An 18,417-nucleotide genomic window follows, 5' to 3' on the forward strand; every position below is an offset into this window, starting at 1 on the left:
TCTTGTCTCCCTCTTCATATGTAGTAATAATACAAAATCATTATTTGTACCAAAAGTTCTCACTGTACACTATTACCTTATTTCTGCTAAAGACTAATAGCAATCGGGATTGAAACCAATTGTCTTCTAACACATGCTGTACAATGGCCTTTCATTCATCTCTTTGTTCAGTTTCTGAACGCTCAGTCTGCATTTCTTTGTCATTGGTATCTTGTACATGACTCCAAACCCTCCCATAGTTTGATTCAAGGTTACTGTGTCGTTCTTGTTCCCTCTTTGCACCTGCGTTGTTGCCCTATAAACTTTTCAATCTAAGTCAGTAAATAACGAAAGTCAGACAGATAGACAGAAAACAAAACAGACAAGGTATGAAGCAGCTGCAACCAAGACAAGTAAAACCGTATTAATATAATTAGGGCAAGAGAAGTCATTTAGCTCTATGACACATTATATAAATGCTGTGGTAAACAACTGTCAGTTATCAGAAAGAGCTCCCCATTTACCATGAAAGTTGTTTGAGTCAAACAAAACATTCATCAACTGCAAAATAGTGCTTGGCAACAGCTAAACTTTTCAGTGTATCAACGAATTCACTGTACTGTAAAGACAGCACATGATACAATCACGTAACATAAAGTACATGAACAAGCAATTTCGTAGGGTAAAAACAAGGTGGTATAAGAGCGTTTCATTTCACAGAACAACAGGAGAATATAGGCACATGTACTCCGACTGGGACACAGGGAGCCGCAGTAAGGATCATCAGCTTCTCGCCAGTATCACTATATTTAATCGCATTGTAGTCTTCCTGATAGTATAACAACATCTCTCACACCTGTCCGATTTGACCATAAAATTATCATCGAAGCTCAAGCAATGGTCGGAGGCATAATGGCTATCTAGAGAAAAGAACGCAGAAATGCAACTCACAAATCACTTGAGTTATGGGAGCGGCTAGTCTCACATGGTCAGTTGTGATTGGGAGAATTGAACGACAGATCCATGTGACAGATCAATTGACTGAAATACCGGGGGGGGGGGGGGGGGTGACAGGAGACTGGCATTTGACGAATTGCAGAGTCAAGTGAGGAGAGTAAAGTGAGGAGCAGGTCGAGAGGCACTGGTGTCAGAGGAGCGCAGAGACGAGACGTTGCAGGAAGTCGTGAGAACTCTAGCAAGAACTGTCTAATTAGTGGTGTACATATTCATATTCTGTAACAAAGCACTTACGTCTTGAGTTAACCCTAAGTGAGTAGAGCGCAGAGATGCTTGCTGTGTTTAGTAGTGTTGTGTGTATGATATACCAAATAGAATCATGCTTACACAAGTCATAGAGAAAATGGTCCCACAAGTGACCTTCCAAGCCGTCATGAGAAAACATGTGAGCAGCAAGCTGTAATCTCTAACGGAATCTGGACGGTCTGGTGTATCTCTATTTAGTGGACTGAGAATTATGTCTTCCTCTGAGACTGCCACTGCAGTTGAATCTTCAAGTGGTTCTATTTCAAACCACCATGTTGCTGTAGAGGATGAAGTATCAACTGTTGGATAATCACACTTTTCATATATCCAAGATGATGCCAGCGTTATGACAGGAAGAAGAGAAGTTGCAGCAAACCTAAAAAGACAGCAGTCTGCACTGCAAGCATTCACTGTGCATGCCATCGGCTGGCTCTAGCAGCTGCTCAAGGAAGTCCCATTTGTCAACAAAAAGTGTAAACCAACTCTTTTCAGCTCTTGTATTTCTATCAAAATAGTTCTGTTACAATGACTGGTCTCCAGGATATTAAAAGGTTCTCGATAGTTCCCCTGAGTTAAATCTAAAAAGCCAAGGTCCTGCCAGCTGTTCTTACAAGCTTGAGTAAAGAAGTAGGAGAAAGGGGTGATGCCCTTGCACTGGGTCTTAACAAAGTTGTCAAGGGTTACAAATTTATAGCTACAATTTATATGATGTGTGACATCCTTCCTCCAATTTAGTCGTCTTAGTCGTGCCCTAAAGTCAGCCACAATCGATTTGACGCAGCTTCATTGTTTGGTTTCTTCTACAATAAAAGATCTAGAGCTAATGAAAACAGCTTCTGGCATTCAGCTTGCAAAGGTTGACACAGATCTTGAAACTCGTCCGTCACAATTTGAGATCATCTCCACTCAACGGATGAAACCGCAATGTCACATTTACCTTCTGTTTCTGGAAGCCATGACTAGTAAGATCAAGAAATAGATTTCCAGACACAGATCTGTTGCAGCCTTTGCACTTCTCGATCCAAACAAACTGCCAAAGCCAGAAGAAGAAGCTGCATTAGTTAGGTATGGTGAGGATAAGGTAAAATTGATTACAGGTCAGTATGCATCAAGTGGAGCTGCAGTTATTAATCCTGAAACTGTACAAAAAGAGTGGCATGCATTACACATTTACATGAGGATGCACTGTTGCACAATAACAATGCAGCAAGTGCTGCTACTTTTGGATTCAAATGCATCTCTTCAGATATCTTACCCTAACTCTTCAAAGCTGGCTGAAGTTATCCTTGTTTGACAATCAGAACAGCTGATTGTAAAAGGGCATTTTCTACCATGCGTCGAGTGAAAAGATGCGTCTTCAGCGTGAACTGACCAATCAGAGCCTTAACAGCTGTATGAGAATTTCTATTGAAGGACTACCACTGAAAGAGTTTGACTTTGAATGTGCTGTTAACAGCTGGTCTCAAATGAAACACAGACGCATTTTTACAGGTAGATCTAATGTTGTCAATTAGCGCATGTTTTGGTTAGGGTTACAAAGATTATCATTGTCATTTCCTTTCATGTGAAACAGTACTGTTGTTGTTCTTCTAATCTTGTTGGTTTATTATTGTTGTTGTTCAACAACAATGTCGTCGTTGTTCACTGCTTGTTAAACTAGAATTCTAGTCAATGTCTGTTTCGATGACTAAATTTATCAGATTTTTTGGACTTGTTAACTTGCATTACTACACTAAGTCAAGCGACAAAGTATACAAGAGAGCTAAATCTAGTAAGCAAACAACTCCGAGTATTACAGATTACGACATTTTGTTGTAGCTCAACTTTCTGTCAGGTGCCACACCCAAAAACACTTTCAAAATTAACTAATTAAATTATGCATAATGCTAATTTACTACTTTCATTTTCTGGGGAAACCCCTGTATACCCAAATACAGTATCTACGTTTACACTAGTTGACACATTAGTAACTTTGAGTGTTTAATAAAGTCATGAAGAAATAAATAACCAAACTGCATTTCTGTTACAACTTTAACCAGTCTTTTGAAAACTTATAAATATAAATGTATGTAGAATGCTACCTAGCATACAAACAGAAGGCACATAGCTATTTATATTCAAACACAGGCAAACAGATAGGGCCACACAGAAGACAAACATATAAAGTATACAAAGTACATGAGCAAGCACAAACAAGACTTATGGACATGTCGACAGAAAAATTACAGACAAGAGCTAATCTATAGCCCTTAACAAAGACTCTTACAAACAACTCCTGTAACTCCTCTGTTTCCTCATCACTGAGATGGTGTAGGCCATCATCACCAGAAAGAGAATATGCATCAGTTGCTGTGACAAACTTCACCTTCACCTCTCCTACATAAAAAAATCAGAGTAACACTCTACAACACACATCTCTATGCTAGCAGTTCACCTTCTGTTCTAACACCAGCCTCTTTTAACTTCTGCATAATCATATTCTCTAGCTTCTTCTTCATCTTGTTCAATGCTTCAGTAATTTCAAGATGCTTCTCCTCTTCTTCGTCCTCAACCATTTCATGATCTGTCTCTTCTTGTGCCATCTTCCTCACACGAACCTTCCAATTATTGCTATCACCAGGCACTTTGTTGCTGTCGTAACCACTATTCGTTTTCTTTTTTCCCTTGTCTCCTTGCCTATTTTCCATCTTTTCTTCATCAGCTATTTCTTTCTTATCATTATCTTTCAACTCTGACAACAGATTCATCACTTTCTTCACCACCTTGTTCATCTTTAGAGAGCCATCACCACCATCCTCATCATCATCATCATCCTCATCACCATCACCACCACCACTATCACCATCATCATTATTGCTAATACTTTCATGTTCACTCGTATCTTCTTCACCATTTTTTAAACTCAAGATTTTCTTCAACCAATTAGTTTTCATGGTTTCAGTAAGAGGTGTACTTGAATACTTGTGCCTTCGATCATAGTCTGCCTCGTGTTTACGTGCTGCTGCATCTTCATCTCCTGGTTCATAAAATGGCTCTGAGTCCATATCATAATCAGAAAATCCAGAGTCAAAAGGAAGACTGGTCTGCTTGTTCAAGACTTCAGATTCTTGATGTTCCATTTCCATCCTTTTGACTTGCTCCTCTAAACACAGCATGTTTTGGCCAAACAGTCCTCTCCATCACAAAAGAACAATGTGGAAAAAGCATTTCTTACAATGTACATATGTATGCACCACCTAGTACAAAAATGTGTCACAGTGACAACAACATGCAGTTGCTGTCATTATCTCTTCTCTATATATTATAAAGCCATTGTGTGTGTGTGTGTGTGTGTGTGTGTGTGTGTGTGTGTGTGTGTGTGTGTGTGTGTGTGTGTGTGTGTGTGTGTGTGTGTGTGTGTGTGTGTGTGTGTGTGTGTCACGGTGGAGCAGATGGTAGAGCGTTGGTGATCACATCCGGGATCTTGTATTCTGTGATGAGGGTTGAAGGTTTGATCCTGGTGGAAGCGACACTGTCACAGTTTCCTTGAGCAAGAAATTCACCCACACTTGCTTCTCTCGACTCAGGAGTATAAATGAGTACCTGGTCATTGACTGGGGTGGACAAGACCGCTGGCTTGGCAGCAACATCATGCAACAGATGGGTACGTGTGGGCCTTGGTGTCCAGTCCCAGAGCTGTGCCATTGTCAGTGCCCCTGGATGACTCTGGCCAAGCTCCAGGTGGATTGTAGCGCTGGCCCCAAGACTCCACGCAGCGCATGGAGGCCCTGTCTCTAGAGGCAGGGGGAGCTATCTCCGCAAATGACCTCAAGGTCGACGTCAAAAGACGTGGAGGGCTTAACATTTGTCCATTTGTCCACATTTGTGTGTGTGTGTGTGTGTGTGTGTGTGTGTGTGTGTGTGTGTGTGTGTGTGTGTGTGTGTGTGTGTGTGTGTGTGTGTGTGTGTGTGTGTGTGTGTGTGTGTGTGTTCGAACGGTGCAGTGGAGACAGGCGATCAAACTGTCATTTGTCTGCTCTTCTACCCTAGATTCGACTGCGCCATTAATGGATTGTTGGTCCTATCTAGGAGTCGATCCTACACAAAATCTCTCGACAATGTGACTCCAGCGTGGCGACAAGAGATGGACAATTTCACCCCCAATTGAACCTACCTGTTTCATGCCTGCGTTTCGCTCTAACGGAGGATTGAATGTATCTACTAGCGGATGGGAGTGAATCACGAATGAGACATCTGTTATTATATCGCAGTGGCAATCAAAACATCTGCCTATATCTTCTTACCACAATCATATTATCTACCAAGAAGGACAGGTGTACACAACTCCTAGCTGTACCTCTGCAAGAATCCATTCACACTAAACAGTAAACATAATTTTTTATTTTTAACTGAAAGCTAATAAATGTGAAGCAGGACTACGTGCATGACTCCGAATTTCTATATACATAGAGCCTCTCCTACAACAGGACTTTGCTGTGTACTACAGTGTGGATTCCTATGTGTGGGCATTGCTTTATTCACGTTTATTTACTGCCAACATTGACAAAAGCAAGATGTTTTCTATTCTAACCGCAGGTCTTTAGATAAGACGTGTTTGGTCATGTATAGGAGGAACGAACACCGGTGTACGGTGGGGGTGCGAGGGAGGCCTGAGGGAGGCTACAGCCCCAAACATTGTGGGTGTGCCAGTCTGCTTCAAGCAGAGCTCTAGGTTATAAAAACAGTCCACTTAATGTTAGAGTAGTATGTTGATGACAACGTTGACTACCCTATCTCTATGATAATATATCATCATATTAGTGTGATAAAACCAGTGTTGACAAATCGTGGACACGTGAAGTAAGTATGCCCATCATGTGTCAGACGTTTGATATGCTTTCCGGCTATGGTAGAGTCAGGAAGACTTCATCAAAAACGCACACCGACGGCACTCAGTCTACTATTTACTTACATGTTTAGAAACTGCGAGCAAGGATCAACTGCGAGAGGATCATCTCACTGGTGTAGGATGGGGGCTTGGAAAGATTAAAGCCTCTCCAACCTTTGTAGGCGCGTCAAGTAGAGCGCCATGTTCCCTCAGGTTACAAACAGGGAGATTAATCTTTGTCTATCACACCGTCTCGACAAATACAGATGTTCATAGTAAAAGTAAAAGTAAAAAATGGGCGTGACTTTGCAATGTGATTGATCAGCCCCAAACTTGAGGACCATGCTACGCCGTTAGAACGAATTATCCAGGTGTTTGTGTTTTCTCTGCCCAACAACCAAATTGCATGTTAATTTCCTTAATTAATTTTCCTGGGTCAAGAATGGGCAGTTAGTAGTTACATAAAACACTACAGAGAAGTGCACGTGCAAGCGCAAACAAATCAGTTCAACTTTTATCAAAAAGTAACTTCAACTTACATCATTTAGTTCTGATTACCACAAACATTACAACAAATGTTACCACACAGAGCAATCAAGATCTGTGCTACTGTGGTTAGATGTACACATACAGATTGTTGACTTTTAAGCTGTACAATACAGTCCAAGGTTCTAGCCAGGATTTTGGAACTCGTAGCGGTATGGGTGTGGCACAAAAGTCTGACATGTGGGCGTGACATTTTTCTAAAATAAAATTGCAAAATTACCGCTGGTTTGGAGGAGTTGTTTAGGATGCCCACTGTACAGTACCATGCTCTAGGAATCTGTCTCATTACTATTACCAGGCAATATTTCCCATTACAGTCACGTGTTACTTATCCGACCCCCTTGGGACAGCACCCCTGTTGGATAAGTGAAAATATTGGATACTGAAGCTGTTACGAACTCAATTATTGTTCATGTTATATGGCATTTTTTCCACATTCGTTATACTGAATGTAGATGTAGAATGAATGTAGATGTAGAATGAATGTAGATGTAGACTGAATGTAGGTGAAAATGAATGTAGAATACAACGAGAAGAAACGCTTGAACTCACTCTCAAACTTGTTTCAAGAAACAACTGACATGCATGTGGACATACACTACCTACACGTCACAGCTGACCAACCACTGATAACCCACAAGACAAGCTTGACCTGTCAGATAACCAGCATGTTGGATAAGTGAACATCAGATAAGTGACATGCGACTCTATAATACTATAGATATGCAATTAGAGACTCATGACAGACAAGTCTCCACCTTTTCCCTCATTATCACTCTGTTGATAAACGCTTAACTGATAATGAACGGACAGTATCTAGCTAGTTCCTCCTCTTTGCCATAACTTCTGGAGAGGGAATATGCAGTGTGTGTGTGTGTGTGTGTGTGTGTGTGTGTGTGTGTGTGTGTGTGTGTGTGTGTGTGTGTGTCTGTGTGTGTGTGTGTGTGTGTGTGTGTGTGGTGTACAGTACCTACTACATGCATATTCAGTACATTGGAGGCGTAGCAGTCAGCTCTGAACGGGTAGCGAGTATGTTGACGGCATAGCGGGCAGTTCTGAAGGCTTAGCGGGCGCTACTAACCTCACCCCAGACGCAGGGTGGATTGCAGTCCCGGACGCGCTGCCATCACCACTACTACCCCTATGCCTTAGCATGCCTGGCTAGAACCCTGTATCTGAAAGTGCCTCAAACTGTAACACTAACTACACAATGTCATTAAGATGCAATAATAACACTAAACGAGCAAGATAAAATACCCTTGCTTACAAAGCTACATGTAGTAGTCACCCAAACATATCAAAGTTCTATGAGGAAGTTAGTGGTGGCTGTAATAATAATTAGTCTATAGAGTAAGATCGCCTTTCTCTAAGTATGCTTGTCAGTCAATAAGTTTGATAACTGCTTCATCTAACATGTGTAAGCTCTTAAATGCGATGTCACTCTCTACAGTCTCCTTGTAACTTGCTGACTGCTCATGATCTTAGACAGAATGCAGTTTAATATGCCTACAGCCAATAGATCACAACGCACAGCCACCATAACCACCATGTGAAACTCTTGAAGTGCTGGACACCATCAAGAGGTTCAAGTCTAGGGAAGACTGCACACTTGTAACGACAATTGAACTGACACTGCTGCTTAACTGTGACAGTTTTGCTCCACAATTGGAATGGCAGATGTGGTGTCAACTTTCATACCATTGTCATGCCAAACTAAACAACGCTTTGTGAAAACCATGGGTACTTATAAGATATACCTTATACGCTTTTTACAGCTGCACCACTGTTTACCGCTGTCCTCTTATAAGTGCCACATCGCAGTCATATCCAACAGTAATAAGCGACATCCTCTTTTACCACCACACTATCCAATCTCTGACTGCGTGACTGATCACCAACAAGGTGTACTCTGAGGCGCACCCAAGCAATTAAGTCATGACGTACAGGTAAAAGCCTCTACTGTTGTTTCTTCACCTCTTGTATACTGACATAAGATACAAGTATTTCATTTGCAACCTAGCAATTATGTTCCTTCATTCGTTTGTACCTGATGTTCCTTTCCTATAGTCAGTAAAGCTTACAGGTATATCATGTACTACTAGAACATACAGGTCAGAGCTGTTGGGTGCTCGGTTTCCATGAGCAATTGCTAAGCACCTGCCTCAAATTAGTGCTACACTCCAATAGCGTCCTACCGAGTCTATGAAAAACAAGCATGGAAGTCTGCAAAAACATAAGCATGCAGCAGTAAAAAGTGGTTATACCATACAAACCAAACCATTAAGTTAATTAGTGCAACATTGTAAGTCTTCATGCCTTTTAAACAAGCACACCTAGCAGGAGGCTTGCATCAAGAAGTCTCATGAACCTAAAGCTTATCTTTGACTGATGTGCTGACCATTAGTGTAATGCTGCAGTTACAAAATGAGTACAGTGTATGGTATGGACTAGCAGGATGTACTCTCCATCTCAATTCAACAGTGAACTAACCCTGATGTAAACATGTACAAACAGTCATTGCCACCAGTGAGAACTTCTAGCAGGCAAACAACTCTACTTTACAGCCAAGCTGTGTGACCATGTTGGTTAGATTTGGGGCATCGTTTTCTCAAAATAGAGGCCATTCTCAAGCAGAGGCGATATCTAGAATACCAGTTAGCAATAAAAACCGCCCTGGAATACCATAGCTGCCGTTGCAATTAGCTGTACAGGTACTAGACAGATAGCTTGCTAATATCTTTGTCCCTAGTCTATATATACCTCATATTGTTATTTGTTTCTAGCAACAACAAAAAAAGTCTAAGACCACAACCAAAAGTAAATGGACCTGCAAAGCACCCTCCTGAGAGAAGCCAAAACACTAATCAAGCCATATCCCAATTTAGAATACGCAGGTGTGCTGACTTTGCAACAAATCCACAAAGTGCATACATACCTACACACACATAAAGAACAGAGATTGCTCTCATTAAATGCAATAAGCAACTGTTGCTAAAACATAATCAGTGGACTGCATTAAAATACAGCATCCAGTCCTAATAGTGTACTTCCTTCCTAAAGTTTTCCTGCACTAGTGTGTTGGATTTTCTAAATCCAAACGCATCAACCATTAATAATTCATGCAGCCTTTTATTACTTAGCTACTCATTAAACACTCCTGTAAAATGAAAGTGTTCTTGCCCAGCAGCTTCTACTGTACATCCCTGACTTCATTGTTGCTACCTTACTCTAACACAATACGACTACCCTAAGGCCTTTAACCCAAATTGCACATAATTGTAATCTTCATTTTTCTTGTAAGTGCTATACGTCTTAATTGCATATAGAGAAAAAAGTTTGGTTCAAATAATTCATTTGCATATGAAAGTAATCATTTCCCAATGCAGCACTTCTTCAAGTTAGCAGTTCTTGAGTCAGTCCTTATCTTAAATGTTGAATCAACTATGTTTAAAGCTTGGTCAATGTTGTTCTTTTTTATGGTAGCTGCCCTAAGTTCAGAGTTTCTAAATATTTTGTGATAGTAATTGCAGCTGCTCAGTGCTAACATTCTCAAGAGAAAGATGTTTCTTTTTTAATACAATGTAATTTGCACTCTTTACATTCTAATTGACTTATGCAAGTTACAGAATAAAGTAATACTTATTATGTAACCAGGCACAGTCCCATTCATCTTCCAGCAAAAGGTAGAAAATTAGATGACTACCTGTGACTAATGACAACCATTAGCATTTGCCCCAGTTCCACAAACTAGCAACTAGTTCTTCTAATTCTGCTATAATTGGAGCAAACAGTTACAATCATGATCCCACTGTTCTGGTTCTTATATGGTTAGTAAATGGCTTCCCCTAAAACGTTAAGTATGCATGCGCTCCTGCAAGGGTGGATTTAGGCTACGTTCCAGACATTCCAGACTGTAGTCAGAATTATCTGAAAAAAGCAGGAATGTAGTCTGGTAGATGCGCAATGGTAGCAGAAGTCTTTGTAGGGGTGAGTTGCCTGCATGTAAACTTGGATCGCTATGTCAAGTAGGACAAATGACAAGAATCCTACAAGGTAATTAGCATTATGACAAGTACGGCACAGGCTGCTGTGTGCGTTCAGACGATCAAGTCAACACCTTCTCACCCCACCGAAATGCAGTGAGATACATACAGCAACAAAACATCAAAGACTTGCCTTCAGACATTTTCACTGAAAGGAACAAAAGAGAAAGAGCTGGCTACAGAAGACTACATAATTTGCTGCTGGGTCTTGGTAAATCCCCTTGATCAAAGAGTTATAGCAGCAAAACACAATATTGCAAGTTTTACCAACCAGATCCAGCCGTAAAGGTAATTAGGATACCATGCCTCAAACTTCAAGAAAGCCATGCCTCCAAACTTGGCCTCCCCTCTACCTACACCTTGCCACAAACCTGGCTAGAACCCTGTATTGTGTCATCTGTTTGCATCATTTACACTACCAGTAAACGTAAAGAATGTCAAACAAGCAAGTTTATCATCTGCACATCCATGCTAACTAACCAGTTGACCATAATGAGAGCATGTCCAAAGCATTTTTGCTGCAAATGAGTTTACTGTATAGACAAAAAGCTAGTACAGCAATGTTGCGTATAAAGGCCATGTCTATTTCTGTACAAGCCGAACTGGAATTCAGGCTAATATTTAAGACAGGCTCAAGACAGGGTGATGTGCCATTTGAACACGTTGACTTAGGGTATAGACATGACAACAATATACACCACTTGAAAAAGTAAGAATCATTAAGATACACAGATATGACTACCAAGAGATGCCAGTTTCAACAATGGCAGCTATTTTGTTGTCATCGTTGAATGCTACACACCCACACCAACACATGCGTATGTACACGTTCACAAGCACGTACTCGTACTGAGCATCTATACTATAACACACGCTAGCCCACTTCTGTCTGTCTGTCCACATGTCTGTAATGTACCAACCGACACGACACTGGTTTCGGATCATCGCAAAACGCAGCAGGTGGGTCGAGATCGACTGTTCAAGAAGAACAGTCAAGTTGGATTTTGCCTAGATTGCTATTCCGATGGCTCCTGTCCTCTTTTTGGCTGCCTGAAATGAGATGTACCGGAGTTTGTTCAATTAGCCGAGTATACGGCTGTGCGCCATTACCCATGTGAGACAATACTCTGCCTCAGTGAATACAACGACAACGACAAATGCATACAGTGCAAAATGCGCTAGTTGGAGTGTAAGATGCGTGTATATGATGTGTGTATACACAGGAGCATCGGTACGTTCTAACGCACGTTAAGTAAACCTAACAATTTAAAATCCTTGAAAACTTGCCAACTTAATAGACAACCGGCCAAAGTCCATTTTTGCGTTTCCATTGCCTAATAAGTGTAAATGTGCAAAGTTAAATTGCTACTGCCCATAGAGTGGGGTCCTGCTAGTCTTGAACAAAACCTCAGCTTCTACAAGTGACCAGCTTGTACACAGCACAAGGTCTTCAATTTTGTAGCTTTTTAGTCATTCAAGATCAGCTTTTATACACAACAGTTGATACACCAAACATAGAATTCCAACAATATAACTACCAGGGTTCTTGCTAGAGATTTTCGGGAGCATCGTGATGGACGAGTCCACGACACACTTACATGTGCACTGGAGTCGATCTCAAGTGAGATAGACTTTGCATAGTAGCTATTGCGTGTAATGTACGCTCAAGTGACCTGGCAGGGAAATCAACTTCGATCACCAGTAAGCCCTCCTTAGTGATGTTCATCGATTGCGAATGCACAACTTTCGTAGACGAACTACAGAAAGTTTGTCTAGTCATGCGTTGATTACCGTGGACCACTGTTGTTGACGCTTCATGTAAAGCCATGACTAGTCTACAGTGTAGATTCTAGGTGTACACTTCCCAGACAAGAGGTGTGCTATCCGGGTCACAGGAAAAGCATCCGGGACTAGAATCAAAGGCAAATCATCTGAGACTGCAACTAACACGTGTGTGTACGTCTGGAGCAAGGCTATCATCCCGCGTTACTTTGCAAAAGCCTGGCTTTGCTTCTATTGTCACCTTTAGTATTGTGTTTCAGTAGAATGGAATTCTCAAACATTCCTTAGCTGTAGACTTTGGACTCCTAGCTTACCGTTTCTGAGCGTGGCGCACTCCTACTAGAGCGTGGTGCTGCGCCATGCTGCCATGCTGTAGCGAGAACCCTGAACTACTCATAAAAGTTTGAAATTTCAATGCCCCCTCTTGTGTTAATCACAGACAGAAAAAAGACACTATGATGGACAAATATCACAAACAAGTTAGTTCTCCAAGTTAGCATACCTTCTTCTAAAACTTTCATGTATCTTGCATATTCATTGTCCTCTAGCAGTGGATAACACTTAATTGGACTAGCTTTCATTGGCTGACCTCGACGAAAGAACGGATGATGACAAATGCGAGTTGTGTGCACATATACAATGTACTGACAAGTCACTGGTTCATCAATACGAGCAACATAATCACCAACACCATTCTCACATAAAAACTACAAAAAGACAACAAAATAGAGAGTATTATTATGACCAGTAATTGAATTGTGAAACAACACGTTTCTGTGAGCTTGACAAAATATAAGTGTATAGTTCTGTCATGAAACCAAAAAACAATATCGCTTACCACTACATCTTGACAATCAGTTGTGCAAGTCAAACTATGCTAGTGCTGTATTAAATAAACTGTGTGTCAGTGGTACTCAGCAGCAAAATAGCATTACATAGAAAATACGTCTATATTAATGTCTATAAAATCTACTAAATGTTCAGTTTGAAACATGTTAGATTCCTTATACGTAATGTAGCGTATAAAAGCCATGCTTATTTCTATATAAGCTGAATTAGAGTTCAGGCTATATTCAAGGCAAGCATATACGGAAGGTTTCCCGCAGACACCTCTAGCAGCCAACTCATTACTTTTAAAATTAATATCAACACAACTTTACTGATATCTAACACAGTGATTTTCCTACAATACATTTAATGCATCCTGGGGACGCATTCGAGGAGGTTGGGATGCAGAATTCAGACAGCGAGACGCATCTTATTACTCAGTATGTGCATTCTTGTTTAATAAAACCCATTACACCGGTAGGTTTCGACTACTCTCTATTCCCCATAAGGTCGAACTTCAAAAGTCTGCAATATTTCTGCTGCCTTTTGGACCTTCCCAATGATCTTGGTATAGTTAGAAACCGCAGGGGATGGCATTTTCGTTATTAGGTTATCTAAGCCCTTCCTACAAAGGAAACAGAATGTTTATTACAACATTTCGGATACAATGGGTAGAGTTATGATCATTATCCAATTATCTTGCAAGATGACCCACCTGCAACTGCATGGAACCATTTAGGGTAAATGGTAACACGTACAACGGGAGCATCTACAATTTAAGCACACCCGGTGTGAACTCTATCTCAACTCACTTCCTTCTGGAGAATAGAATAGCCTGTAGTCTGTAGGTTACTAGCAGGACTAGCAGGCGTGTTCTTACTGAACTGACTTTCGCATGCTCAAGTAACTGTTGATATACAGATTGTAGGGTGTCAATTTGGTGAGTCTGGGCAACAAGTGAACTGTTAGCAAAGTAGCACAAGCTAGCACACATGAACGTGTAGGCTGCTCTTCCTTCAACTTCAAACTTTCAAATGCCTCATTTCCGTATGCCTGGCCCTGTGTGACATAGATGGATACTCATACGGTAGTGGGCACAAAATAGATGGAGTGCAAGCACTCCTTCTGGCTGTGGAAAAGGATTCTCTTGTCAGAATCACATTATGACAAAATTACGGAACTGTTTGGGTTTGTCTAAAGAGAAAATCGACAGCTTAATTGATGCTCATTTCACTAGAAGGACCACCTACAAAGTATCAGTTTAATTTTGAGGAAGCATTTTGCAAGTGGAAAGAGCAGAAAGCTAAAAGGGTAACTTACTTGGACAGCTCCCTGGGAGCACAGTGTTAGAAGCACTCACTGCCACATAACATGATAAACATAATTACAGACTGTTATTAATCAAAATTTTGTTTGCGCAAGATTGGTTAATAAACTAGTAAAACATTCCCACGCTTTTGTTGATATAGACTATAGTAGAAACAGTTCGCTTACTAGAACATAACATAATGAATATAGTCACAAACTGTTACTATTAGTATAGACCTTTGTTTGAATTTGTTTTAATAAAACCTGTCTACAAGTTAACTGTTGGTTGATATACAGACATTACAAGTACATTCACCTTAGAAAACGTTTACTACTACATCACCGACTTTGGCCACACCTCTTTAGGGGCGAGGCAGAATATGTGTACTAAATGAGGATGCATGTTTGAAAGGGGTTAGGAAATCACTGCTAATGTAATGCAATACTCACGTCTAATGATGTAAGACTTAATTAACATGCACTGCCGGTTATCACTATTGTGATCAGGAACCTTGAACTGGTATGACTTCATGTGATCTTCTACACCTCCCTGGCTCCCAGCTTCAGACGTACCGTACCATCACTATACTTCTTGTCTTACTACCCCGTATGTGGCCACACCTTCGACAGTAACAGCAGAACCCTACCATTTTACCATTGCTATAGACTTCAAGAACGATTTGCTGCCAACTGGTCAAATACAGAACTTAGCTTCCTACGCTTTCTTGCTTGCAATGGCTTCTGTGGTTCCCATTCGCTTTCGTCAGATTCACTGCCTGCGTACTCTGCTATGGGGTATGGTCTCTTCAAATAGGATAGATTAAAATCTATTGTTCTCAACTCACTGAACAAAGCGAGAGTTGTCAATTTCAGCTATTGCATATGCGCATGTGTCAATAGCCCCAGTTGCAGAGTGTAATACAAGTATGTAGAGACAAGACTGTACTGCTAGGAAAGTGGATCGGCAGAAATTTGACAGCCAACTAACACTGTCCACAGTCGACTTTGAGACGGCTAGACAGCTCTGCGGCAAACCTTGAATATATGGCATTTAAAACATGCAGTGTTTGCTAGGATATACCTATGACAACCAAATACCACTTGAGAAAAAGCAAACAATACCTGGTGTTGACTGTACACATGACAATCATATACCACTTGAAAAAGAAAGATTCATTAAAATGTATAGACACGACTACCATGAGATGCCAGTTTCAATAGTGTGTAGAACCACCAGCTTCTTTGTCTCAATGGTTGGTGTCGTTGAACACTATAATAGTACATGCACATGCCAACACATGTCTCGAATAAAGCTTGACTTCTACACGTGACCGGCCTGTATGCAGCACGAGGTCTTTAATTTTGCAGTTGTTATTCGAAATCGGCTTCTATTTGCAACATTACGATAAAAATTGAAGATTCAGAAAACCAGACATAACATTCTATTCCCTGTATATATTACTGGCAATAACAGCCACCCGCTTCCTTGTAAATCAGACACAAAACAAGTTATAACTCTGTGACTACCAAGAGACATGCTTCCTATCACTTGACTTTTGTTTAACTAAATTGTAAACTGTCCTTTCAGTTTATAACACTGATAGCTGGGCGTTTAATCGTTACAAACAAGATGTCCAGTTTGATAAACTGACCATTCACAGAAAGACAAAACTTGAGTTTGGCAGTTCGTCAATAGTTCAATAAGAATTCTTGCACCACCTTACTCCCATACTCTAAATCCTCACCTTCACTTGGGCTCTTCTTGGTTTTCCTGTAATGTCACATTTAGTTCCATTTAGATAGACCTGGCTATGAAAACGTGGTGCAAACTTTTTCTTCTAACAACAACATCATTGCAGTTATGAACATTCAGTTGACCATCTCTAACTGATCATCAGCACCTTTGTTTCCTTTTCTTTCTCTTCTGTCCATTCTTCTTCTGAACTGTAATGTCCTAAATAAACAATATCTCCCGCCACACCATGACCTACAACAGCAGTGAAAACATTCTCATAAGTCTCCTTCTTTGACTATTTTAAAGGGTAACTGCAACGCAAAAATCAAAAATTCTTTGATGTTGGAAATCGATAGTTCTAGTTGCATACATGACAGGAAAAATAGTTTAGATTTTAAGATAAGTCTTCACTGAGAAATAGCAAGGTCAAAGTTACTTCCAGTTCTTCAAGTTCCGGTAACAGGCATGGTGTAGTGTACACGTCACAGAGGGGAGACACGTGTGCGTCTGTATAGTCAGTGGCATGTAAAATAACTACATTTACATATACAAGGCAACATGATAGAGGTGACAAAAGCGACAGTTATTTTGCTGAAGAGCCCTCCGAAGATTCAAACATAATCAATGCAAATCCAGGTAAGTAACAACCATCACAGGTGTAGCTGCATTGGATGCGTACCCATGTGGACTGCGTGTGTTGTCAAACGCATTTGAGGTTGTCTCAAATAACGTAAAAACTAGCGACATAAATCAGCTAGTGCTGTGAGAAAGAGAACAAATGTGTTGACGTTCGAGTGTTGAATTGACGTTGACAAACGTTCACACAAGGTTTGACTTCACTGTACAGTACTCTGATGCATACGACTGCATTCACTACACATGGTGAGCACCTGGACACAAGTCTAGTCACTAAGAGTCTGACCTCTCATAGATAGCCATTTGCAGTAGCTCTGCACGAGATTCTTCCTTACCCTCATTTTCCCCGCTTCTCAAACGTGACTCTCCTTTTCTTTTGCGAAGGTTCCGAGTGCTACGATATCTTGAAGTGTGGAGGCAGGTAAATGGAAAATGGTGGCCTCAATTTTGCTCTTCTACAGCCCAGACCAAGCTCTTGAATAATATACCTGGCTGTGCCTCAAAGCAATCAGGCTTAAAGTAGCTACTGCAGACTCCTGTCCACTCAGTAGCATGTCTGGTACTAGTCACTCGAACGACACAAACATTTACATCTCTTGTCCTCCATATTTGTGATTCTCACTCTTTTCTTAGCTTGGCGATCTTCGGAAAAAAAACAAGCTTGCGTATGACTTGCGCAAATTGGTGCATCTTGCAGTCACACAACACCGAACCACTCTTTTGCCACAGATTCCTTTGTTTACAGTACACACTAGCGTGGAGTCTCCCCTCTGTGAAGTGTACACTACACCACGTCCATTACTGGCACTTTTTAAAAACTATTTTTCCTGTCATGTATGCAACTAGAACTATCGTTTTCCAACATAAAAGAAATTATTAATTTTTGTGCTGCAGTTACCCTTTAACTATAACAATCACTGTACCTTCCACATGAAATTGTGTAATGTCTTTACCATAACAAAAACGGTAAGTCCACCATCCCTTTGTCTAAAACATAAGAGAAGGTTGGTCATGGTAGTGAACACACACCAAAGTCGATGTACCTGTATCCTACAATTGTAACTGTCTCCTACTTTCATGCTTTCTTATACAGAATTCCACAAACACTAGTATATAGATGTATAAAGGCAAGATGTTTGCACGCCTACTACTTTCTCACGCTTGGCTCATTGTCGCTCAAATTCTCCAGACACGCTTACCGAATGAAAATGAATGTAACAATGTCAGTTTTGATAGGTGGGTCCCTTTTGGTAATCAAATCTCGAGCGGGTAAAGCTCTCTATTCTGTCCGACATCGATTGGATTGCTAAGCACAACATTCAAGAGCATAGCGCACAAGGGAATAAACGCTTTTTTGCTTTCGCATAGTCAAAATAGGGCGTCTAATAGGACATTCTAGGTGATATCACAGTAGGTGACGTCACAAGTAA

General features: G+C 40.7%; 1 protein-coding gene across 3 annotated transcripts; it reads right to left on the bottom strand.

The window, feature by feature from the left end:
* Window positions 1-17,996, bottom strand: LOC134194819 (RNA polymerase-associated protein LEO1-like). Of its 3 annotated transcripts, none has more exons than XM_062663789.1 (7): window positions 17,911-17,996; window positions 16,518-16,603; window positions 16,362-16,454; window positions 12,983-13,187; window positions 3,677-4,384; window positions 3,509-3,618; window positions 1-295 (listed from the first exon to the last, which is right to left on the bottom strand). In XM_062663789.1, the coding sequence occupies exons 4-7, from the start codon at window positions 13,059-13,061 to the stop codon at window positions 152-154; spliced, it is 1,041 nt and encodes a 346-aa protein (XP_062519773.1). In that variant the 5' UTR covers window positions 13,062-13,187; window positions 16,362-16,454; window positions 16,518-16,603; window positions 17,911-17,996; the 3' UTR covers window positions 1-151. The 3 variants fall into 3 exon arrangements, with proteins under 3 accessions (XP_062519773.1, XP_062519775.1, XP_062519774.1); XM_062663791.1 differs by having other exon boundaries at window positions 1-302; XM_062663790.1 differs by having other exon boundaries at window positions 1-311.
* Window positions 17,997-18,417: the final 421 nt, after the last annotated feature.

The sequence above is a fragment of the Corticium candelabrum genome, chromosome 19, assembly GCF_963422355.1.
Source record: "Corticium candelabrum chromosome 19, ooCorCand1.1, whole genome shotgun sequence".
NCBI classification, from domain to species: domain Eukaryota; kingdom Metazoa; phylum Porifera; class Homoscleromorpha; order Homosclerophorida; family Plakinidae; genus Corticium; species Corticium candelabrum.

Coding starts and splice junctions, on each gene's coding strand:
- LOC134194819 (XM_062663789.1), bottom strand. CDS start 13,061: ATGAAAGCTAGTCCAATTAAGTGTTATCCACTGCTAGAGGACAATGAA. Junction 3,619..3,676: donor GGCTGGTGTTAGAACAGAAG/GTGAACTGCTAG, acceptor TTTTTTATGTAG/GAGAGGTGAAGGTGAAGTTT. Junction 296..3,508: donor AGGAGTTACAGGAGTTGTTT/GTAAGAGTCTTT, acceptor AAAAGTTTATAG/GGCAACAACGCAGGTGCAAA.